At 43.2% G+C, this 26,067-nt stretch overlaps 1 protein-coding gene across 1 annotated transcript in view; it reads right to left on the reverse strand.

The window, feature by feature from the left end:
• Positions 1-8,719: 8,719 nt before the first annotated feature.
• MAPKAP1 (MAPK associated protein 1) overlaps positions 8,720-26,067 on the reverse strand; it is a 160,021-nt gene continuing 142,673 nt past the window's right edge. Inside the window, exons 10-12 of the mRNA XM_074973648.1 lie at positions 25,824-25,961; positions 13,553-13,650; positions 8,720-10,112 (exon numbers count right to left, since the gene is read on the reverse strand). Coding sequence (XP_074829749.1) covers positions 9,987-10,112; positions 13,553-13,650; positions 25,824-25,961 — 362 coding nt within the window. The 3' untranslated portion in view covers positions 8,720-9,986. The remainder of the gene's footprint in view (positions 10,113-13,552; positions 13,651-25,823; positions 25,962-26,067) is intronic.

The following is a 26,067-nucleotide window of genomic DNA, read 5'->3' on the forward strand; positions in this document are numbered from 1 at the left end:
CGCTGGGCACTGAGCCCTGGCGGAAGCCTGGCCCCGCTGGTGGGTGCAGGAGAGCGGGACCCGGTGCTCCTGTGGTACTGAGGGGAGGAGGGAGTGGTTGGGAGCGTGGCTAGGAGGCAACGAGTGGGAGATGACCCCCCTCCCCTGCCCCGTGCCACGGACAGCTGGTAGCTCTGCTCTGGCAGCATTGGCCACAGACTGACTCTCCAAGGCTGACTTAATTCGCTGCTCCGAGGAGCCTTGTCCAGAGAGCTGCAGCGGCATGGGCTGAAATCTGCTCTCTGTGAACTTGGCTAATGACCGGGGAGTTGGTAATTTTCTGCTTCCCCAGAGCCCCTGGGCTTCAGGAATCTCCGCTCAGCTAACGCTCCCGCCTGCGGCCACCTGGAGCTGGGGAGGGGGCGCCGCTGCCCCCCACAAGCTGAGCACGTCTCCTTCATGGCACATGGAGAACCTGAGTCCTCAAACCCCCAATGGATTTCCCACTAGAACCCGCGAATGGTCCTCGAGGGGGAAGGGTCCTTTGGGCAGGGCTGAGAGGGGCAGCACCCAGCTGGGCCCCAGCCTCTCCTTTCTGCCCTGGGTGCATGCACAGGGAGTCAGATGGTGAGCAATAGCGGACAGGGCTCAACAGGGCCTGGCCCCCCCTGCAGCCCGGCGAGCTCTGCAAGGTGACTGGCCCAGGGCCCCCAGCCGGCAGGGAAGAGGAGAGCTACCTGGTTCCCAGCTGCCCACACCTCCTGGAGTGGAGCAGAGGCTGAGATCACAGTCTGGAGATCACACCCTGTGAGAAGCGACTTGGCCAGCAATTAACAACGGCGGCAGGCTGGAGAACAAGTGCTGGGGACTCTCAGCTGCATGTTGCAGGGATGGGAAGGTTTGCACCAGCCACTGCCCAGAGACCCTTCCAGTGGAGCAGCCCAGAGGGTGCTGAGACTGCCTGCTACAGAAGTGCTCCCACCCTGGTGCGGCCCTGCAATACGTCCATTTCATGCTGCACAAGGCCACTCAGAGAATTGCTTCATGCCACTGCAAACTGGCCCCAGGCGGGCAGGGGGAGCGACACCTCCCCAGCAGACAGCTCGAGAGAGGGAAGCCATGTCAGTTCCATGGCAGCACGTTCACGTCATGGCAAGTGCACAGCCAGCTCGTCCCCACATAACGACCATTGCTGATGAGTTGATTCTTTAAGGCGCGGGAGAGTAACCCGAGGCAGCGACTGGAGCTGGGCGCTCCAGCAAGGCAGCTATGGCTGTTTCTCACGAAGTGGGTGCTGGAGAAGGAGTTCATCTTGTGAGACCAAAACCTGCCTGTCCCGGGAGACATACATCACCTCTGAGGGCGCTCTCTTGCTCATTCCAGAGCAGCATGGAAACCAGCTCTCTCCCCGCTGGGCTCCCGGATGCAGCTCTCTCCCAGCAGCGGTGGGCGTCGCTATCCTCTGATTTCAGACAGCTGCGGAAACATGGCGCTAGCCATGCTGCCGTTCATTACACAGCATTGGCCCAACTGTGTCCCAGCGCCTCTGGGGCCTTTGCAATGCAGCCTCCAGGGCAGGCTCATGCTGAGCTCCTCCAGCAGAGCCAGTAACTGCTCTCCAAAGTGACACTGGCAGCTAGGGCAGGAATTCGAACGCTGTTCATCAGCCCCTCAGGGAAATTCGTCAGGCAGCAGCCGCCCGGGATTCAGTGGGATTCGCTACTCGCGGCTGGGAAATGACCACTTGCGCCATTTTATTCTGAACAGCCTGTTTCAGAACCCATTAGCTTCCTGCACCGCGCCGCAGTCCGAGTGCTTGGGAACCCCTTCGCTTCCACACCGAGGGGAGGTCACTCATTTGTAGTTAAAAATCTACTGTGACTTGTCAGAAAAATGAATAAACGAGCACATTGTTTTTTCATTTTGGAGCGCAGCATCTGTTTGTGTAATCAGGAGATAGCTGGGAAAGGCAGCCAGGCTGGCGAGCACGTTTTATTTAACTTTTCCTCTGTCAAAGGAGTTTAAACGTGTAATGAACAGGCCATGGTGATTTGAAATATAATCCCATTACTCTGATGAGATTACCAAGTCTGGGAGAGTTCACAAATCATGCTTAGGGTTTTTATAGCGAACACCCTATTGAGATTTCGCATTTAAACAGAGGTGTGTGGCAAGAATAAAACATGACAGAGCTTAACCCTTCACTTGGTCTGCAGCCTTACCCTTCTCCTCCTGTTTCCAAGAGATGCTGGGTGGCAAGGGGGTGCAGACGGAGCAGATGGGGGGAGGCACGTCCAAGCTTGATGTCACTGTTTTGCAATTCCAAGGTCCAAGTCCCAGGGGTTGGGGGAGAGGGCTGTTCGGATGGGCTGCACTGCAGAAAAACAGGAGTTATTCCCATGGGAATTTGTAGCTAGAAGGGCAGTAGGAAGCAGCCTGACAGCTGGGTTCTTCCTGTGGAATCCTTAAGTACCAGCCACATGCAAAGACACTGAAGTAACCAATTTTTATGCCTCTAGGTGATTAAACAATAGTATAATTAATCTCTGATCTAATACAAATGTCAAGGCAATCCAGCACCCACATTCTAACATGGCTGTCTAGGACGGTATAGAAAAGGGCAAATGAAGGGTACTTGTACCCAGAGTCCTTTGAGATGGCTCTGCATATTCACACTTTTGGGTACTGTGCTGCCTTGCAGTAGAAATCTCTAGCAGTCAGCTAGAGTGCTCTTTCCTCCCGCCCCACCACCTTGCATCTCTGCAAGGGGGAGAGCCCCAGGGCCCAGGCTCCAGTCTGAGCAGCACCCCTACACTGCCATGTTAGAGCTCGGCAGCCCAGGCCCTGCGTGCCCACGCCAGCTGACACGGGCCAGCTGTGGGTGTTTTATTGCAATGTAGATGCACCTTTAGACTGATCTGAATGGGCAACTGCAGATGCTTACATTTTCATCTTCTTGGAAAGCAAGCACAAAGTGTATCAATCCGGTTTGAAGCCGAGGGCTCATTAGCATGAGAGCCGCACAGATCAGATGTCACACACGGATTAGTCACTGCTGCACTGTTCAGGCTACGGGACACCACGGTCACCACTGCCCAGGTGCGGTTGCGCTGCGAAGAACAGGAATACACCATGGATCACGTATTCATTCGATTTTTTATTCTTTTGCAAATCTCTTAAACGCTTTGGCCACCTTAAGAGCGCAGCGCAAACATTTTCAGGTATTTTCTCAGACAGCACACTCAGTCATAATGCAATTAGCTATCTGTGTTCAGACAATTCACTAAGAAAAAGCAAGTTCGTTTAGCAATTGCATTGAGTTCCTCTTGCTAACCAGCTCTTCAATCCCAGAATGCCCTGGGATACCTCCCCTGATTTTAGAAGCGGGATGTTTGGACAAAAAGTTTCCACCTAGTGGATTGGATCACTGGTGCCTTGACGCACAAATTAAGCTTTCCAAGGAAAGCTCAACTGCAGCAGGACCAGACGTCCAGAACTCAGGGATGGATCCTGCTCGGTTTAGGAGCCCAGAGCTGTCCCCAGGTAAGGATAGGCCACACGCCGATTAACAACCTTGGGTGAGCAAGAATTCCACTAGTCCCTAGAGCCAACCAGTCTTCAGTCCAGAGCAGGTCAGCAGCAAGCACTAGACATGCTGGTGGGAGAGCTCAGGATACTACCAGGGCTACAGGGTGAAATCCAGCCCTGTTCAGAGGGCCACCACAGTCCCATTTGAGTTCCTCAAGCTTTAAGCAGCACACAGGGCTTGCGCTGGCTTTCTACCCAGGGCTGGGGATTTCACCCCTAATGAATTCTGAAGGACACTGATCACAGGCCAGCTCTAGGTTCCATTTGTCTAATGCTGCTGCTGCTTCCTGATAAGCTGCATGCTATCTTCACGCTTCATGGTCATGAAGGTAGCCAAGCACAGCGCTGCAGGAGGCTGCTAGCAGGGTCCAGGTGTGACCCTCGCTATCAAAAGCGGAGTCATGCCCTTGTGCCCAGCAGATGAAAGTGGAATATATGAAGGCTTAACTTTGAATGCGATGTCTCTGCACCAGCTGCAACCTCTCTCCAAGGATGATGGTGGGGGGAATGTCAACTGTGTCACGCGCCTGCCCCTGCTCATCTCCAGGTGGCTTGTTCAGTTTCTGCTCATCTACATTTCCCCTGCCCCTCTGACAGCCGATGAAGCTGAAAGCACGTTTATGCTCATGATCATTTTTGCAAGATGCTGTGGTATTTCAAGCCATTTGAATCTGGAACCACCTATCTACCGCCCTAGCAGTGGCAGCTCCGCGTGTGAGAATACAAGGAGGACAGGCACAGCGCAATGCACCAAGCCGTAAGTTAAATGCTGGGAAGACGAATCTCATCACTGGGAAAACAAAACGTTGGTTGCACATTACTTGAGAAGCTGGCACAACAGTGAGGGAACAGAACCATTTGAAGGATCGTTATGAAGTAAAACAATTTGCACAATGCCACCTATCCCACTGAAACTTACTGAGGTACAGAATCTGCAAGCTGCTACCCCAACGAGGCTTTTCTTCTGATGATAAACAATATAACTGATGCCAAAACTTCATCTGAAAACACACCCAAATGACCACATGAAGCACATGGACAAATGTGAAAGCCAACCCAGCTACGCCTTCCCAAAGCATAGTCTGGGAAGGAGGAGACAGAAAAATGAGTTCCCTGCTGGCTGAAACCAGTTGGATAATGCAGCCTTGGGGATAAAGGCTGGGCCAGTCGGGTGAAGCTGTCCTGCATGCTAGGACACTGCAATTCATGCAGTTGTAAAAAGTCACATATTGCCAGGTGGGCAAACAGGAATTCCTCTGAGACAGACCAATAACCGTAAAGCAGCAAAGGCATGATTAGAAAGGTTTCAGTGTAGCAGCCATGTTAGTCTGTATTCGCAAAAAGAAAAGGAGTACTTGTGGCACCTTAAAGACTAACCAATGCATCCAATGAAGTGAGCTGTAGCTCACGAAAGCTTATGCCAAATAAATTGGTTAGTCTCTAAGGTGCCACAAGTCCTGCTTTTCTTTTTATGATTATTGAAAGATGGGAAAAGGACTCAGGCATCCACAAACATCTTTTGGGTTTTCTGTCCCCTTCCCCCTAGAACAAGCAGGGAAGACCCTTCCTCATCACTAATAATCAATGTTTCCTTTGACAAAAATTACGTATTTGCATTGCCCACAAAGGCAAAAGAAAGGGGACTTTAAAAAATGACATATGATTAACTGTCTTGGACATGACTAAGCTCCACACGCTTCATCAGCATGGCTGTAGTGATCTGATGAGCTCTATTCACCTGTACAAATCTATTGTTTCATTGTCAGTCGGAGGTACTGCTTACAGACGGTGATGCAACAAATGGTTACCTTGTAAGGGTCGTACTCAAAAGGGGCAATTCCAAAATATGACATCCTTCTATTTGTGAACATGAAACTTTATACGTGCAGTTGCAGCTTGAGCACTGTCACTTGTGGACGCATGTGATTTTTTTTTTTTGCATGTGTAAATTTTACCTCCTGGGTGTGCAAGCGGTCACGCGCACAGCTTAGCGCACACAAGTAGGTTGAGCACTTTTGAGAACAGACAGTAATAATAATAAAAAAAATCTTGTTGCACCCAAAAGATACCAACGTACTTAAGCGAGAAGTCATCCTTGTCACAAGTCAGCAGCTACAGTATTCTGCCTAAACCTAGTAACAAGGCAAAGAACGAACAGCTTGCTTTTCTGACCCACTTGAATGCCCATCTGAATCAATTAAATCTGCAACTACTAGGGAAAGACCAGTCTGCGATGGATCTGTGTTCAGTTGTGCGCACATTGCAATCACGAGCCCTGATTTAACTCTTTCCAAAGCTGTAAAAGCAGAAATGCTTGCTCGGCGGGAGAGGGTGAGGTCTCCTGCAGCTAGGGAGGGCGTACAGCTTACAGCTCCAGGCCCTGAGTTAAGTTGGCTCTGATGTTTCTAAAGTAAATTTATAACTGGGAGCAAGTCAGTTTGGAATCAATACACATGCTCCCGCTCAATCCCCATTCCCATCCCATTGGAGTAGCTACCATGCACTTCAAACCAGAAGTAACTGGCATTCTCTCCCTCTCTTCATTCCCAGCTTGTAGAAAAGAGTCAGCGGTTCAGGAGTTTTTGAATGCATGTGTGAGCGGAGTGGGTGTGTATGTGAAGTATTCAGTAAGGGTGAGTTAAGTGGAAGAAGTGAGTGGTGCAGTTAGCTCTGAAAATGTGACATCCAGCGTCATTCTTCTCTCCTAGTTCCATAGTCTAGGTCAGAGGTGGGCCACATCCGGCCCGCGGGACTGTCCTGCCCAGACCCTGAGCTCCTGGGCAGGGAGGCTCGCCCCTGCCCCTCTGTCCGCCCTCCCCAGCAGCTATGCCGCCACGTGGGCAGTGGTCTGGCCCGCTGCTCCTCCCGGGCAGTGTGGCGGTGGCGTGGCTGGCTCCAGCTGGGCAGCGGGGCTTTGCTGCTCTGAGCAGCATGGTAAAGGGGGGTTGGATAAAGGGCAAGGGGTCCCAGGGGGCAGTCAGTGGACAGGGGGGTTGGATAGGCGTGGGAGCCTGTCTGGGGGTGGGGGTGTAGATAGGGGCTGGGGCAGTCAGGGGACAGGGAGAAGGGGGGGTTGTATAGGGGGTGGGGTCCCGGGGGGGTTAGGGGCCAGGGTCCCAGGAGGGGGCAGTCAGGGGACAAGGAGCAGGGGGGTTGGATGGGTCAGGGTTTCTGAGGGGGGGCAGTCAGGGGCCAGAGGCCAGGCTGTTTGGGGAGGCACAGCCTTCCCTACCTGGCCCTCCATACAGTTTTGCAATGCTGATGTGGCCCTCGGGCCAAAAAGTTTGCCCACGCCTGGTCTAGGTCCAGCTCCTGTGCAAGGTCTGTCTCCGCACAAGTCTGCCCCCGGCCCACAGTCTTGTTGCAGAGGAACGTGGCTGTCTTGGGCGATCATGACTGCACAGGGACAAGGCTTTCTCGGGTAGCTAGGGCAGAATGGCAGTGCCTCTCACCACGAAGGCCCTCCCCACTCAATCCAGCGCCTTAGAAAAAGGCTTTGTCGCCAGGCTGCGTCTCGGTGGAAAGGAAGCTGTGACTGTCATGCTGATTAGAGCGGTGATTTCGCACCCCTGCCCCCACACCTTCTGCAAAGTCTCTCTCCAAGAACTATGCAATTACCTTACGAAACAGAATATTATGCAGAGCCCTGACAGGCAGCTGCTAGGCCCATCTACTTGGCATTATCCACCTGAGCTACACCCTGGCATTCATTTCCCTACTTTGGCATGGCTAAAGGCTACAGCTTAATCCTGCTGGGATTTGATCCTATGGTTTCAGGGGGTTTGGGCATTCCTGTCCTGAGGCTTAGGCCCAGACGAGTAGAGAGGATGGCTTTGTGGTTTGACGCTATTTGGAGGTTAAGCAATGTTCAGACTGGACTTTAGGCTACAAAAACACTTGCTAACTGCTTCCCATGTTCACTGGCTGTACTAGAGAATGCTGTTTCCCAGCTTGTCCCAATTCAGATGCAAAAGAATGGTACAAACCCATATGATTTCTGTGACATGGCTTGAGGGTGTCATGGGTACAGCTGGTGCAGGGTCTCCACTAAAATAAACTCACAGACAAGACCACCATGGTAGCTGGGGAACAATGTTGCCATTCTGGGGAAGTTCTGTGACCCAGGTTATACAGGTCAGACAGGATGATCACATGATCCCTTTTGGGCTTGGCATCCAGGAACTTAATTTTAGGGCCATGTTTTCTGCGGGACCTCAGCCTGTTTGTGCAACTGCAAGTAGCTTCCATGAGCAAACTTTTCACTCTCGCATGTTTGCAGGGAAGTTACACACACACAAACCCCACTGTAACACACAAGTGGGGCACAAATGGCATTTGCCTGTGTAGATTGTCATGTTGTGCACATGAGTGATTGTATACCCATAGAGGGGGTTGAAAATTTGTACATGTAAAACATTTTTAATGAATTCAGCATCATGAGGGATTAATAAAAGCAAGCCACTGCCCATATGGAATGGTCCTTTATAGTAACTGTGTCTAGGCTGACAGCAATCAAATTTGATTCACTGGCTCTTGCACAACAGTCCTGTGGTTGTCAGAAACAATGTGGCGAACTTATGCTATTTCTCTTACTGGAGCATGCCACTTTGCAGCTCCGTTCTAAGACTGAAAACTAGCTGACAAAGAGCACGTTCACTTCACTTTGCGAACTATTTCATGTTAAAGTTAATTGAATGAGCCATTTACATTGCATGATTGGCAGTTTCTTTCTCCACTGCTTCTTGCTGCATTTGTGCATGTAAATAGTTAAAAACATAAATACCAGACAATAAAAGATTTGTCCCCCTTACATTCATCTTCCATTATTACTTCTCCACAAAGTCAAAGTAACATGGTACGAAAAGGCCTTTTCTGCCAGCTAGCAAGGGTGATCAGAATGCTTCATGCAGGGGAAATGCTATTCTACAGCTTTTCCAGGAGGGGTTTCATTCACAGTTCTTCCCATGGAACAAGCTAAAAGTTTAGAAATTTGAGACCTTTAATGCACCATATGAATGACAAAATATAGAATTATCTGCCTTAGTGTTTATTCCTAAACTATACATTAAGGCTCAGAGAAAGAAAATTTGTTAATACAAAAACAAAGAAAGGAGTTCTAACATGTTAAATGGTCTGTAGGTCAATCTCACTGCAAGGCAGCAGAACATGGAGAAAATATTTGGTCTAACCAGCAGAAATCAGTTTGTGTTGCAGATTTCTGTAGGAGGTTTTTCTTCATTCTTACATGCAGAATCCTGCCAAGTGTTCTTAGCACAGCCATATGCATCCACTTGATACAAAATTGAGAACAACAGGTTCACAGAGCTCTTATCTGTCTTTAACATACAGAAATTCATAAAAGACATTTCTGGTGAACCAAAATGAAAACAAAAGGGCAGCTACAATTCCCACTACCCTCAGAAATATGGCACCCAACTCTGTAGAGATGGGGAAGACTGGAACAGTTACAAATCCCAGTACAAACTAAGTCTTCATTTCTATTTATAAAACGTTTACTAATGTTAATACAAAAGAAAAAGCACAGTTATTTCTCAATCCTCAGGTGAAAACTCTCAGAGACACAGACCAGAAACCCAGCCCAATGAGCAGGAATTTCACTGCTGATTCAGCAATTCATAATTCCTGGAGACCCCATCTCCAAGAAGAAAGATTCCTGGCCTTCCATTCCAGAAAAGCTGCCATGGTTTTCAAAACACAAAGTTTACTGGAGGTAAATAACTTCCAACAAGATGTGTCTTCAAAGTAGAAAAATGCAGGTGCTAAACGTGCTTGAAAAAAAACCAGACTTGGCTGTATCAACATTTCCTCAAGAATCCACTGTGTGCAGTGACTACACCCCTGTCCCTGGACGCAAACAAGAGACGAAATAGGCTGCAGCTTAACTCTACCCCTCAAAAGAACGGTGCATGAGATAAACCTGGAGAAAGGTTACACCTTTATTAACAGTAAAAATGGATACATTTCATTTTTAGAAATTTGATCATGTCACAAGCAGTACCTGTGCGCGTGCGCGCGTGTGTATATAACAGATGTATAGAATTTATCTTTGCCGGGCTGTGAAATAATTTGTAACCACATCTTTCCTTGTGATTGTGCATAATATAGTTCTTAAACGATGCCAGCCTACATCCTCCTCATTTCTAATCAAAGGACTCGTAAGTGGCACAGTCCCCTCCTTCTGGCTGATATGGCTCTTTGTTTTTGTCGTAAGGGAGACTTCCCATAACCAAAGTGGGGTCATCTGTTCATCATGAGAAACTGTGTATTACTGATTCTCTTCCTTGGCTGCTCCTGGCTGTTGGCAGCAAGATCTCTATAGTTCTGGCTCCCACCTGTCTCAGGCTGTTGGGAGCTTCTCCTTCGAATTGTGCGGACAGTTTTTTGCTCTAGGCTAGACATTACTGCTGTCCTGATTTCTTCTCCTTCTGGAAGCTAAAGCTTGTTCTCCTGCTCAGTTTTCTTTGTTTCTGAGCAAAATAATCTGCTCTGGCTGTACTTGCTCGGGATTCTAGAATATAGTTAACCTGGAAAACACATAACAAAATTTAGTTTCAGTCACATTCAGGTGGAATGTCCTGAGAACACACAAACCTTCACATCACTGAACAATGATTCACTTAAACCCATCTCCAGAGTGAAGCCAATGAAAAGAACAAGGTAGGAACGGCACAGAACAGTCAAACCCCATAGACAAGAAAGTACTCTTCTAATTTTGGGCTTGCTGACCCTCCGGTCTTGTCACCTTACAGGAATGGCTGTGTAATGTTACTGCTTGCAGTCTTCCACCATCCCCGGGCTACAGGAGATACAATGAAAGCGCACAGGCTCACAGAACTTGATCCCTGTTGTTCTGCCACTTGCTAGCCAAATTGCCAGATGAATGCAGTAAGTCATGAAGACTCCCAGCGCTGGTCTAATACATTACTAGGCTTCAATAAAAGGTTTTATCAGCTTTAATACAAAACAGTCTCTCTTTATGATGTTTGCATACTCAGCTAATCTCATACTTTCCATGTATTTTGGCACATATTACTTGATGAAAGCATTTTTAAATGATATTTAACAAGCCTACTACTCACTAAATTTATTATCTCCAGTGCTTTCTGATAATCACATAGATAATTTTAATGGAAGGTTAATGCAAGAATCAAAAGATAAAAATGCCCTTTGGTCTGCCATTAGCTGGTTAATACGCTGTGGCTTAAAACTTGCACAATTTTATGCACTGTAGAGTGTTTCACTTTCATTGCATATTACAGCTTAAGGCATAAAAATATAGCGAGTTTTCATGGTCAATAAAGCCTCAGTCTTTGTCACTTGATCATGTAAAGAATCTAATTTGAAAAGTCTGATTTCTCTGCATCTTCTAATGCTTGCAGAATGAGAAAGAAATAAAGGCTTAACTTGAAAACTTATTTATGAAACAGAAAAATGCTCTATATAAACAAGTTACAACATAGGTACAGAAAGGTAATATATTATTGTGTTCAATAAGATCTGTGTCCTGAATTTTCATTTTACCCATATCAAGTCTGTCCTTTTAGTCTTCCAAAAATATATTAATACTCCTGGATATATCAAGACTTCTGGAGTGGAATCGTTTAATTTAAGACAAGTAGTGATAAAAGTTCCAATGTAAAAGTTCAAAATTTTAGTGCAAAAATAGTTAAACCCATATTTTAGGGTAATGCTTTATCACGTCAGTTATTTTAGCACTTCCATAACCTTTACACAGAAAATACTATTAAGCATAGGGAATAGCATATAAAATTTATCACTTAACATTTTAAATTGCTACAAAAATAATAGACTGCAGAAAATTAAGTTTAATCTTCCAACAGTATTATGATGGTTTGTTTCGGAAAGTAAATCAACCTGAGCATATAACAAGTCATAATAAAAGCAAACCGTTATGATAAAATATTATTAAAACATAGAATAGTAGGGTGGAAAAATTGTTCTCTTTGTATTGAGACATGCATTTGGGAAAACATTTGTTAAATGAGCAACGAGAGAAGTTTGTCCTGCCAGAATTGCAATTCTCTGCTTGATCCCGTGTTGAAGTCATAAACCTGGAATCAATCTGTGACCATGAAAATTATTTTGATGTCAAATCCAGGTTTATAATTCTACTAGAGTCCTCATGAAATCTTTGAATAATATTAACACTGGCTATTAAGAAAAGCCTGAAGTGCAGTGGAAGTTTTGTTTAAATATTCCCCATCTCTACTTAGAGGAAGTTCCTTTTGTTAACTACGCTGAGAAACTGCAGGAAGCTATTTGAAAGTAACTATTAAATAACTTCACTGTTTCCAGTAATGCTAGGGTTCCCCCTTTCCTCATCTGGTGTAAGTATACACTAGGCAGTTCAGAGAGCGCCATCATAAAGCACTCCTCCACCTTTGTATTAAACTAAGCCACTACTGCTGTGAAGTTGATTCCTATTGCTCAGTTATTTAATTGCAGGTATAACTTGAAGTTTTTTTCTGTTGGATAAACTGCTCGCTGTGTGGGCTCAGGCACCTCACCTGTAAAATGGAGATAATAATAAACTATTTAGCAACCTCGCTGCAGGGCAGGGAAGCTAAACTCCATGTTCATAAAATGCTTGTAGATTCTTGTATCAGAGAGGTAGCCGTGTTAGTCTGTATCCACAAAAACAACGAGGAGTTCGGTGGCACCTTAAAGACTAACAGATTTATTTGGGCATAAGCTTTCGTGGGTAAAAACCCCACTTCTTTAGTCCTAATCAACTCTGCTTATGTGCTTGAAGTGAGAGCTTACTGACAAATCTTGTAATCTTCATGCATGGACTAGGCTCCCAGTCACCCATCCACTCAGAGGGCACTTTTCATCAGAACACAAACGGTGGCCCTAGCAACAATCATAGGGACCGAGCTGCAGTCCTGCTGCGTCTGGTTTGTGCTGTTCTGGGTGCAGAGCCACCAGAAATCTGGTGGAGGCAGTGCCCTGCGAATTCTCTCTGCGCAGGGGGATCCTCCCATGACCTAAAACCACTGTACTAGTTCCTACTCTACCCCTATTCCCACAGCTCCCAGCATTCAGAGAAGAAAAGGAGTCTGACCAGGATATCTCCATGCCCCAGGACCCTCAGCACCCATAACTGTCTCTTGGCCAGCCAGGCAGGCTTTAGAGCTGGGACAACTTGCGCCCTGGCTAGCCCCAGTGTGGGGGAACATAAGGTCACTTGAAACCATCTTTGCCTCCCCCCACCGGACTTGCACTGAGCAGACCGTGGCCAGACAGGAATATCTGCCCCAAAAGAAGGGACTATTGCAAGGGCCTGGTAGTATTTTTTTTAAATTAGTCATTGGGCACAAGGCCACATCCCGCAGGGCTTGGATTTAAAACTGACTAACATGGGAAACAAAGTTCTCATGGGGAATTACTGAAGACTGATTATACGGCTACCAGCACTAACATATTTTCGAATGATTCTGAGGAGGATATGGGAAGCAAACAGTTAAAGTTTAGCAGTCGTACTGTATGTCCTGGTTAGTAAAATCCACAGATGACAGAGAAACTCCAGAAGGATCTAAAACACAGGGTACATGCATCTGGACTGGCCGGTTTCTTAAGGGTTAATTTGTATCTTAAATATTTAAATATACACCACAAATCTAAAGGTAAACTACCTAACAAAGTAAAAATTTGGTAGGTTCCAATTCCACAGAGAATTGACATCTTCCAGACTATGAGCTACATCAGTGCTTATAGCAAAATATATTGTATACACTCCTAGCCTGCTGTCGGGTTGTCTGAAAAATGGATCCAATATACAAAGTCCAGAAAATTCAGTGGTAACCAAATAAAAGCCTCTCATCATGGCTTATGCCTTGCATTATCCACATGCACTGAGAACCTTCTGAATATTTTCAGTTTTCATGTCTAACGAACGATAAAACACCTAGAATTCTGGATTATATTAAATTTTAATACCTACCTTCAGGACAATTTCATTGATGGTAGCAGCATCTGATTCAAAGTAGAGGTGTTTGTAGTCATGATTGCTTAGATATGTAAGTTTAAATATTGCATGACCTGGAAAGATAAAAAATACAGTGTTCACAATACTTCGCTAAAGTTTTAGCAAAGCTCGTGTGCTCGACAGAAGAAAACCACAGATGGTGATCTTAGCATACCATCCACACAGCAGAAGGAAGTAATGAAATGCTGACAGGCTTCTCATGTCATTTCAATTTAAGGCAAGTGGTGGCTTACAGGAGCAGCTGAACTCTCTTCAATAAAGTTCATTTTCCCACTGTAGGAAATGCAAAAATCTATCAAATGGATAGTTAGGTCCCATTCAGCCCTAGACTATATTTCAGTTAAATTACCACATTAGAACTACTTTATGAAACTACCCACTGTATAATCATCACATGTAGAAGATAAGTGTTATATTTAAGATAAAAGGCCAATTAACCCCAGAATTATCACTGTAAAAATAAAAAAAACAGTACTGTAATTTTAAAGAAAAAAATTCTGTAGCAATGATATTGCAAAACAGATCTTCCCAGTTAGAAACACTAGCTCTTTATTCTAGGATAGTTGAAATCAAAATTTAGTCATACTTCTTACTAATGTACCATCTGACTGACAGGCCTAACCCCTGCTCAGCCAAAGAAAGAGTTTTATAGATTAAATTGGCAACATTTTGGTGGCAGGTAGGCAAATCTCTGTGGCTGGCCTAGTGGAATGGCATGGAAGCTGGTGACCTTTAAATTAATGTGAACAGGGCAGATGTCCTAATGGCAGAACTCACAGGAGGGCAAAATGTCCTTTACCATATGAACATGAATGGTTTCAAAATTAAAACTCAATGGATTTTGTATGTAAGCTTTTTCATCAGTTTTCATTTAATTTATTCAGTTCAAAGGTCAAAGTTACTAATCCATAAAGTAACAGCCACATTACTGTAAATTCACCTCTTTCCCGGAGGAAGCCTTATTTGCAATCTTATTTACGTTATCTAATTCTTCAGATCTTCAAAAATCAACTGATATATGCTAGGAAACCCTGGCCAACAAATTTGAGACCTCAGTATTTTATCATGGCATGTTAATTAAGCACCATTATGACGCACTAATCAGGAATATAAATTCTCTATTGAAAAACTGGCTAATAATTAAAAAAACTTTAAATCATTTGACGAATGAAGCTTTGGTGGTATTAAAAACGCTGGAAGTCTCAGCTACAGGCTAATCGGTGTGTTAATTCATTCATGGCTGGCTACTGCTAAGGACTGAATTCAGCATCTTTTAACATTCTACGAGTGCAACTACACACACACTATTCATGGAGACAGGATATAACTTTGTAAATTATCAGTGTTGATGGCTTTTTATGGTACAAGGTGATGTTACACACTGGAATTTGAAAATATGGCAGAAACTACAGGCCAAGGATCCAAAGGGCTCTATTCACTGCTGGTAATGGGCTAGTCTTCTTCACAGTTCCTGAGAATGCATATACCAAAACTGGTCCTCCCTGGAACTGTCACTTCACGAGCCCACCTGGAATGTCTCATTCTAGGTTTGCTTCTCTCCTATCCCAATGGTATATTCTCCCTGGTAATGGGCTGTGATCATGCAGACAGACTATTCTGGGGTGTTCAAAGCACCTTTGAACAGTTCTCAAATACAAACAAAATGATTGCTCAACCCCATTTTGTAGTGGGAAAGGAAGCTCGGTCAGTGGATAGGGTGATGGACTGGCAATCAGGGGACATGGGCTCTATTGCCAGATCTGCCACTGACCTGCTGTGTGACCAGGGGACTGTCTTGTACTCTAGCGGGGCTCCTATCTTGGTTGGGACCTCCAGGCACCAAATATTACTAACAACAATAAGTAGTTGCAATGTATCAAAACTTGTATTAATTCTTCCCCTGCTCACTTGGCCCATCCCACAGTCCCAGGGCACAGACTGCTTAAAAGCTAAATCCTCCACGGTCCCATAGTCACGGATGGGTCTGAACACAGGGCAAGTGGGGCAGTTCTGCTGTGCAGAGAGCAGGGGACGGCTGCAGGAGGCCCTCCTGGGGGAAATTCAGGAGGCTGAGGATGGAGCAATGGTGTCGCCAGTGGATCGAGAGTATGGAACTCCCTGCAGAGCAGCCTGCATTTGGAACGATGGGACGGGAGTGGGGGTGAGCTTTACCCTGTCTCCAGCTCAAATGACCTGAACTCCTTCCACCCATGTAAGGGTTTTTCCTCCTGTTTTCCTCTCAAAACACATGTGAATATGCACAATGGGTTCAGATGCAAGTTGCAAACACAACATCTCTTCTCGCTCTCTTGCTCACGCACCCATCTCTTCAGTGAGAAGGAGCAGCATTAAATTGCTACTTCAACTCTGTATTGCAGAGGCACAAACTACATATTATATAAAGAATTAAAAGAATCACTAGGAACGTGTTTTTCTCAATCCCTGCAGTCCTACAGTATATTAACAAGAGTAGATGATAAGCAATCACACTATACAGCAGAATATTAATTAAAAAAATTAGTGAGACAATAGGCTTGCTTGAAATATGGAAAACAGGCCAGCGTCACAGGGAAACCTTCCCCAGCACCCTCATCTCTTGTTTAAACCCGTGATTTATTCCTTTTTTTCAGCTGCAATATTTATACAGCTGACAGAAGCGGAACATAGAACTTTATTTCAAGCACTTACTTTTGGATTTTAAAGAGTCAGCCTTTTCAACGACAATTACAGAGCAATACATGTCAATAACACTTTTATTGTGCTGTGTAACAGGAGGCAGAGTTCAATCCATCACCACAGAGACGTCTGGCTGCCCCCAAGACCTCCTGGAGGAGCACAAGGAGGAGAGATCTAGCTTTTATGACCACCACCACCTTGTTTCTACTAGCAGCACTAAGTAATATTTTAAAAAGAGACATGTTAGCTAAGATGGAAACAAGTAATTGGTTACCCTGAGAACAAAGAGTTTATGTTGTGGTGTGAAGGTCTCTTGAAAACACCATAAAACGAACTGAGCTTCTCCATGAAATAGAGAAAATTAATAAGAAAGCCCAGCACAAAAGGTGATGGGCTGCACAGAACACAAACCAGAACTATAAGGTGGAGATAGCAACCTAACCATACGACAGCTTGTTCCATGAGGCCTGTTCCCCGAGAGCAGCCGGCTGGAGCATTTGCAGGTGCAGCACATTTCGTTCATGCTCCATCAGTCAGGGCTGCAGCCCGATTTCCTGCTTCAGAAAGCGTTCGCCAATTGAGACACCGGTAATTTCAGAAAGAGTGAAGCAAAAGGGACTCATGCCCCTAAAAGAAACCCCAGAAATTTGGGACTATATATGGTTAATAAAATGGCAACTCTAGTTATCTCCAAATTTTAGTATAAACACCCAATGGCTAGTTTGTGGAAAGTATTTGTATAATCAGCAATATAGGTAATGCCATGGGTTTATATTCTCTGATAGGTGATTTAGAGGACAACAGCCCCCCAAAACATTCCTTTAGAAAGTCACATTACAGTATTATGCTTCTGTGCTTCCATGTCCACATTATACTGTTCACTATGTGAAATATTAGTTCTTTGAAACAATCAACTGGCACTTTGTTTTGTTACTATTCTGGCCAGATGGAATTTATGAATTGTGAGGGATGGATTGATTTCCATTTCCAAGAGTACTTAAATATGTGATCTACAGTTCTAAACCCCTCCTAATGTCACGCTGAGTAATTCAGAGATCAATACAAATTTCAGTATTTTTACATTTCTATATAAAGAACATCTGAAGACAGATGAGCTCTACGTACCCTGTAGAATTCAGATAGCATGGGCCTCCTATGAACAGCTTGGTTACAGTCAATTCTTTTAAATAAGACTTGGCTGCCCTTCAATGAAATGAACATATTCTGCTCCAGCCCCTTGTCTCTAGCATTTCCCGTCCCTTCCCTTCTCCTGAGATCCCAGAGAAATGAATGAAATGTTAAACACTAAAGAGCCATAGCATTCACGTCTGGACATCCAAATCCCTCAGAACGGAGAGATGTTCAGAGCTTGGTTTGGCCCAACAGGAGTCAGCTGTGTTACCACCACATTTTCATTGTATCCCCTCATGTTTGAAGAGGAAAATATACTAGACTCATACAAATGGCTATTTACATATGTTCTATTTAAAGAACATTCTATTATGATCCTGTTCACATTCTAGAGCTGAGACATGCTGTCAAATTTCACTTCCTGGAATGACTGTGCAGTGCCATGAAATTCTGAAGAATTTCAGTTTTTACAGTAGTTGGGAAATTTTTCCTAGAATTTCTTGAAAATACAAGTTGTGCTTGGAAAAACATATGAAAGCTTTGTAAAATACATCTTGCTTCCATTCACATAAGAGAAAGAAGCTTTTCACTTTGACAGAAAAAGACATTAAGCCCTTTTCTGAGGAACAATTTTTCACCAGTTCTACTCTGAGCAGAAATGTTTTTTTCCCCAGAGCTCAGATGTTACCAACAACTGCCAATTTTACTCTTTTTAAAATTATGCACTATCTGAGCTGCACAAGTTCTCCACCAGTTAGGTGAAAAATAACATAATATTCATGAATTTGAGGAAACAGAAACAAACCTAAGAAATTATGATAAATTTTCATTATACCTTGATGAGTGCTTGATGAATGCATCCGATGAAGTGAGCTGTAGCTCACGAAAGCTTATGCTCAAATAAATTTGTTAGTCTCTAAGGTGCCACAAGTCCTCCTTTTCTTTTTGCGAATACAGACTAACACGGCTGCTACTCTGAAATTTGTCATTACAGGGACAGAAGGCAGGAATCAACAATTAAAAGTTATTAGTGAAATAAAATAGTCAAAAAAAATATTTATGATCTACTTTGACATTATCAAAGTTTTTCATTATTTCAAAAGTTACTAATATAACTGGACCAAACCCTGCGTTCTCTTTTTCTCAAAACTAACTTAGAAGGGACCATAAAGTGTTAAATATAAACAAGTAAACATGCCTGGAATTAAAGCAGAGAGAGAGAGTATTTAAAACACTTCAAATGTAATAATGATATGACCTATCTTCCCCAGCAATCTTCCCATTTAAGCTAATATCTTTGGAGCACAAACTGTGTTTCTGTTATATCCATGTATAATGCCTAGCACGATGGTGCCTTCATCCCTGACAGGGCCTCTAGGAGCTACTACATGTCAATACTATAGTATTACAATAATATGGAATATAACAACAACAACAATAATAATAATAATCTGGACAGCTCTTCAGTTTATTTAACTGGATGTAGTCACCCACCCTGGAAAGGTGCATCTGTTAGAAGGAGAGTCATATTTCAGAAGCAACGACTACAACAGAGTGAAATCTTGGCCCCACTGGAGTCAATGGCCAAACTTCCACCGTTCACTGCAGTGGGCCAGTGGGTCACCCAACATGCCTGCTGTAAAGTACACCTCTTGACAAGGAGTTACGTAAGCGAGGACAGCGGAGTATAATATGATGCCCACTAATACAAAGTACTTTCTCTGGTTTATTCAGTTCTTTTGGGGACCTGTGTATTCTGAGAACACTTTCTCCATAACTCAGGCCCTTTACATTCCATTACAGTCTGTTTAAGGAAACATTACTATAGTGGAAGCCACCTTTCCAGGATCACTGAAAGCAGAGCTTCAATTAAACATGTGCTGCATGTGACCATTTTAAAGTCACATTGTGTTAGCTATTTACACATGGGGAATTTTTTCAGTTTTTATCCTTTCAGAAATTACATCAATGGCAGAAATCTAATAAAGGTTTTTGCATGAACTATGAAAAGTGAGGTGGAACCCAGGATTGCCCAAAACCTCTTCCCCAGCAACCTTGTTTTGGAAAGAGATGATAAATAAATCAAAATGCACTAAGCAGTGCTTCCACATGGCAATCGCCTCCTTCATTGCGTCTGCACCTCATCAATCACGCTATTGTCTGCTTGAAAGGCGAGCCTTGTAAATGTCATATCCACTCAAGCCCAAGGAGAAGCGAATCAAAATGCAGCAAGGAGTTTTAATTGGATAGTGTAATTAAACTAAAAAACCCCAGCAGACTAGCTTTGACAGGATAGATGAAGACCCCTTTTAATAGGGCTACGAAACATATTTGTTAAAAGGATGAGGCAATGCACGTCCTGATTGGGCTCCAGAGTACTTTTATGAGAAGGCTATTCAATAACGGATGTATTTAATGAGTTAAAGCTAAGCTCTATTTTGTACTCAGGCAGGACTTTATCTTACCGTACACTAATAAATCACAGGGCTGAATTTATTAATAAAGAGTTACCCTTAAATTAACAATCCACAGTTACAATATTATAACTACGGAACTATAACCTGAAATAGATCACACATCACAAACTGCTCACCGCAAACTGAATCTCCATTCTTTGCTGTAGTAAATAGCTGTCCATGACAGTCATTAATTCGTAGACATGGACAAAATCCTATTATTTGCCTTGCAACCAACCACTTTCTCTGGTGGATCAAGCTTTACACAATTAATGCCAATCCTACATGGGTGACCTTCTGGCATTTCCAGTGGTACAATAAAAGCAGCATCAGCCTCTGACCTATAGTATGCCACATATGGAGCGCAGTTGGTCTGTACGTTAGGATAGCTCTGATTTTTATCCAGGTCCCCACCTAGCCTCCAATGATTTGAGCCCACAGTGTCCTGCAGATACAATATCACATGTGCACTTATTCACACCTGCACTTGCACCCATTTAGATCTCTACCCTGCTATTTTATGGGTGCAAACAATTGTGTCCAGGTTGAATTACAATTGTTATTTCTTACAGTTATAGTCTTCTCAAGACTTATTTTTTGCAAACTTCCCCTCAGCTGAGCCTACCTCTGGCTCATCCGATCAAGAAGCCTTGGACCATGTATTGTGGGTACTGTGTTATCTCTGAAAGGACCATAGCTCTGGTAACCGGCAAATAAGCAATATTGTATTCACAGTAACATCATTCACAAAACAGCTCCAGTAATTACTCTCGCTCCACTGAAGGGATCCAGGGCCCAGTGTGCTAGATATTAGATAAACTTGCTGACAAGGTGCTGGGTGCAGATCTGAGCACAGGATGTTCATGGCAAGAATGCATTGGCTAAAAGAAATCATTCAAACATTCCATTCCATTTAAACAAAAGTGAGAAACTGTTTAGAACTCTGTGTGCTGTTACACTTGTTTAAACAAAACATTCTATATGCTTTGTATTAAGGTTTTTAGTTGGTCTTCTAATACAGTTCTTTCATAATCCAACAATAAAATCATTTAATATTATGCAATGTGTATAATCTGGAGGAACATGATACCTAATTAAAACATCAAATACATTTAGCTTTAAATGAAAACTATAAAAGCATTTCAGCCATCAATTTGGCTATCACTTACAGCCAGTATGAATTCTGCTGGAAAAGCTATTTTCGTGCAGATGTGGAATTCAATGGGAAAGACTGACTCGTGTAGCAACATCAATCAAAATGTCGGCTCTGTTGGCAGCTATCCACAGTAAGGCAGGTTCAAAGGTCACAGGATAAAGAAAAAGCCAAGCTCTGGTTCAGCTCTAATATCTTCTCGCTAGAAGTCTTGCAAAGGTAACTACCCCCTTCTGTATCAGGCTGCTTTCATTAATCTTCTTGCCATCTTCTTTAACTAGTCATGCAGAACCGCTCGATAGCAAGACATAGAATGGGGAGGCCGTATGTCTATTACCGGGTTAACATTCTGTTAAGCCCCAGTGCAACAATGGAATAGGAATTTAAAGAAAATCTTAAACTGCAGGGTGCAACGCAGGCAATTACATTACAACTTGAAATTACTGATATATTTGTGACCTACAGAACAGAATGCTTGTGTTTAACCTACCTGAGTACTAAGGCTACTTGATCTAACAACAGCGATCCTTTCAGTTTAATAAACAATAGGATGATAAAGAATCATTATTCAGTAGTTTGAATTTAATTAGCAAATAAAACAGATTTCTGCAGATCTTGGCAAGTACTTAGCAATGGAAAAAAGATTCATTCAATTTGGAGACCACAATTTTACCAGACTAATTTATCCTCCATTCTACCAAAAGGCCTTTCTTGGAACTACTAATCCCCTCAAAGCTTCGGTGCTTGATCAATGTTTTCTTTCTGTAGATGTTGTGGTAACCTGGTAACCCTAAACCTTAACAGGGACAGCAACTGCATGCATCGATCACAACCCACACATTGTCTGTAGTGCATTTTTTAAAAATAGGCAAGGGTCTGTGGCACTGAAGTTTTACCTGTGTTCAAATGATGTAAGACAATAACATAATCAGATTTCCTTTAAATTACACTATTGCAAGGGGATATAATTGTATTAAACCTATTATGTTGCTTCCTTAAGACTTTATATTATGTACACTTAATTGAGATACAGAGCTCTTTTCAGCTATAAAAATGACAGCTACTTTATTAAGGTTTAAATCTTATTTCTTAATGATAGGATGCTTCCTTTCAAGATTCAAAACCTGCAGAATCTTTTGCGATAATCAGACTGAACTTGATTTAAACAAGCACTTTATACAGTGTTTGCAGATTCTAATGGTACTGGGTTTAACTAGTAAGGCCATTGCCTCCTCTCCCTGTTTGAATTCAAGAGGCCTGACTTAATTCAGAAATAAGACACTAACCCTGGCCTAGTACAAGGGCACACAAAAATTCTCAGACATACCCAGCACTAACAGAAAACTAGATATTGAAGCTATTTCAAAACAATTATATGCATTTGCACATTGACTTTAGTTAGATGCAGCCCTAAGTTTTGTGAACTTGTGATAAAGTTTCAACTCCTTACCCCAACTCTCAAAATTCATCTGTAAATATTCAAAAACCTGATCTCTAAAGTTGCAAAGTTCCATGTCCTTTACCACTCACGGGGGTATGGCTATAAATCTTCACTGCATGAACTTACCTTACAGTTTTCAGAGTAGCAGCCGTGTTAGTCTGTATCCGCAAAAAGAACAGGAGTACTTGTGGCACCTTAGAGACTAACAAATTTATTAGAGCATAAGCTTTTGTGGGCTACAGCCCACTTCATCAGATGCATAGAATGGAAACATAGTAAGAAGATATATATATACATACAGAGAAGGTGGAAGTTGCCATACAAACTGTAAGAGGCTAATTAATTAAGATGAGCTATTATCAGCAGGAGAAAAAAAACTTTTGTAGTGATAATCAAGATGGCCCATTTAGACAGTTGACAAGAAGGTGTGAGGATACTTAACATGAGGAAATAGTGAGACATTTGACAGGTTTCAGAGTAGCAGCCATGTTAGTCTGTATTCACAAAAAGAAAAGGAGGACTTGTGGCACCTTAGAAACTAACAAATTTATTTGAGCATAAGCTTTCGTGAGCTACAGCTCACTTCATCCACAGTATGCATCCGATGTATTACAGTACTGTACAGCAAAGTACTTTCCACAGTATGCATCCGATGAAGTGAGCTGTAGCTCACGAAAGCTTATGCTCAAATAAATTTGCTAGTCTCTAAGGTGACACAAGTACTCTTTTTTTTTTTTTTTTTCTTCAGAGAGAGACACATTTGAGTTGAAAGGAAAGGAAGCTTTTCTCCCCCCCCCCCCACCCTTTATACCCTATTGCTATTTAGACATCTTTTCAAAGAATTATTTCTGCAAACTCTAGGGTCTCCATACTCTGCAAGACACAGTAACAGTAGCCATTTTAGTTATCTGCACACTTTTAACAAGAAAAACTGGCCATAGTTGGAAGTTTTTGAGAAACCTCTCTTTCTGTTCAGAGATATGACAGGTAAGTCTAGCAGTGCAGTGAACAACTTCATTATAATCCAACTGCTAATGTCTACAGAGAGCAGTCAGTTTAATAAAACATCCAATATGTTTTCACACAATATAACTGTAAGGCACTGTACAACCACTGTTATATGTTGCAGTGTGCTTCTGAAAGACTAGATGGAGCACGCTTGTGTTACAAGAGATAAAAACATGGAAACAAAATATATTGCAGAACTCAAAAACCTTATCTTTTCTCAGCCTCTCTTTCGTTGTAATAATTCATTCTAAGAAGCCCCAAGAATAATTTTTGATGTAAACTCAGCTGCAAACATATATCACTCTGCTGATAAAAATCACAGACAAAACTTAGGAAATATAGTGAGTTTCATTCCTTTACTCTGCTAAAATAACTTTTGGTCTTTTAAAATTCAGTAGATACTGATCTGCCACTAAGAGTGCCCCAGAATGTATCATCCTGGGATGTCACACCACAAGTGTCTTGTATTGCTCTAAAATAATGCATTCTGGGACATCTTTACTGGACCTGGTAGAGGTGCAGATTTCAGGAAGAAGAAAGAATTATTTTCACCCTTTAAAAGTAGATAAACTCTATTTTAATATGGAAATTGTAGGGATTGTCATGTGAAAGAGAGAATCAAAATCTCCAATATTGCAAAGGTGTCTTTGCTATCTCCCATCCGCAGCCTTTCCTACCAATGCCCGCCACTCCAAGCCATCTTCTTGCTGGCTCCTTACTTCTCTGGAGGGAGCTGCAGTTTGTTGTAGTTGGGCACAAGCGTCCCTTCCAGCAGCAGCATGTGCTACCTCTGCAGCGCTGACAGTCCAACAGACTCTCCTCATCATTTCACTTGTAGACCAAGTGGAGATCTTTTGGAAGCTAAATGAGTTCAGGGACATAATGACACCTGCTAGGCTAGTGTGGTACCCAGGCCATGACTTCTCTGACCAAAACCTAGACTTTCAGGACTGGATTTTTAGACACAGCTTGTGTTTGGGAATGTGTACAATTTTGAAACCTCAGTTTTTTGCCACTGAAATTGTGGGTGCAGACCTATAAGTGTATTTATGAAGCTGGGCTGACACCTGGCTGCAAGTCAAGCCCTCAAGGATTTTGGCAAGAATTGCACATTTTGTCACACCTGTTGCTGACCGGCCAATCTTGCTGCTAAAGCTCTGCTCTGGAGTACTCTGAAGATAAGGCTACGGATTTTCAGACTGCCTGGCCACTAAGGAAGCTGTACCTCAGGATCACACTCACCCTGAGTACAGTGACAACTTGCTGGAGGGTGGGGGAGAAAGAGATTGGCTTGACCAGAGATACAGAAACAGGGGAGGCGAATGAAGTGGCGATTCCAAGGATAATAGCATAATCTTTAATGAAATCTGTGCACCCAAACTCTCATCCCTCCAAAGTAATGCGACAAACTCATTACCCTAGTAAGTGCACGTTACATTTTCTCTCTCTCACTGCTACGCTAAGGGTCTTTTACTACCATCAAACAAAGCACGTATGTCATAACATCTATAATACATACATACAACTTCTTTGTCGTTTTGCATCATGATTTGGGGTCACTATCAACAACTATCTATATTTCGCCTGTGCACAAACAGCTTGTTGTCCTGTTAGTTCTTTAAATCATCGATAGTATAAATACCACCATGCAGCATTCAACCAAAGCAATCAACCAAAACATTCAGGCCTTAAACTCGTAACCTGTGTTTTGCTCAACCCAGACCTCACTTTGCTGTCTGGTGAAACACTTGGTTTCCTACTGCATGCTTTCCGGTTATCAAAGAAATCACTTACTGCCCTAGTTCTTAAATATGGCCACTGTTTTGCTGAAACTGAATTCTCTGAGTCAGGTCATGATCTCAACTGTACTGACCCCAGGACTGCAGCTATTTTGGGATGTGCTGTGTACATTTGAGATGAAAATCTACCTCCAAGAACATGTGTACTTTAAATTCATTCAAGCTGCTACCCACAGGGCTGCTACAATAAAAGTTCAAGTGCAAGTGCAATAACGTTGGGAAATGTATCACAGCCAAGGGGTTAAACCTTGGATCACAGGAAATAGCAATTTCCTGATGGAACACTATTGGTGGATACTGATGCCAGGACAAGAAATACTTAAATGGGGTCAGACCTTCAGTCTACAGTAAGTAGCACTGAAATGCCCTCGTTAAAATGATATCTGTACATAACACCCTCTACTATAATACAACCAAGTCCGATATAAAGAAATTTCATATAATGAATAAAACACACCTATGGAAAGAAAAGGACATGGTGGCAATATATTCTCTTGGCACCTAGCACATACAGCGAGAGAGGGGGAGAGAGCAGAGAACATAAATAAAAAGCACTACTCACTTGGGCTTTTTTCTTCCGCAAGGTCACAGGCGCAGAGGAGTTCAGAATCGATCGAAATGGGTTTCTGCTTAATCCAAAACTTAGTGCTGGCCTTCTGATTAGTAACAGGGTCTATCTCTACCTTGTCTCCAGAGATACCTGAGAATCAGAGGGAATAAAAAGCCACAACAGTGGATTGTGTAAGTGATTTCGTATCAACCATTTGACACACTTTATAAATCGTATGTAGGATCAAAGTATATTG

Source organism: Natator depressus, chromosome 16, assembly GCF_965152275.1.
Source record: "Natator depressus isolate rNatDep1 chromosome 16, rNatDep2.hap1, whole genome shotgun sequence".
Taxonomy (NCBI): Eukaryota; Metazoa; Chordata; order Testudines; family Cheloniidae; genus Natator; species Natator depressus.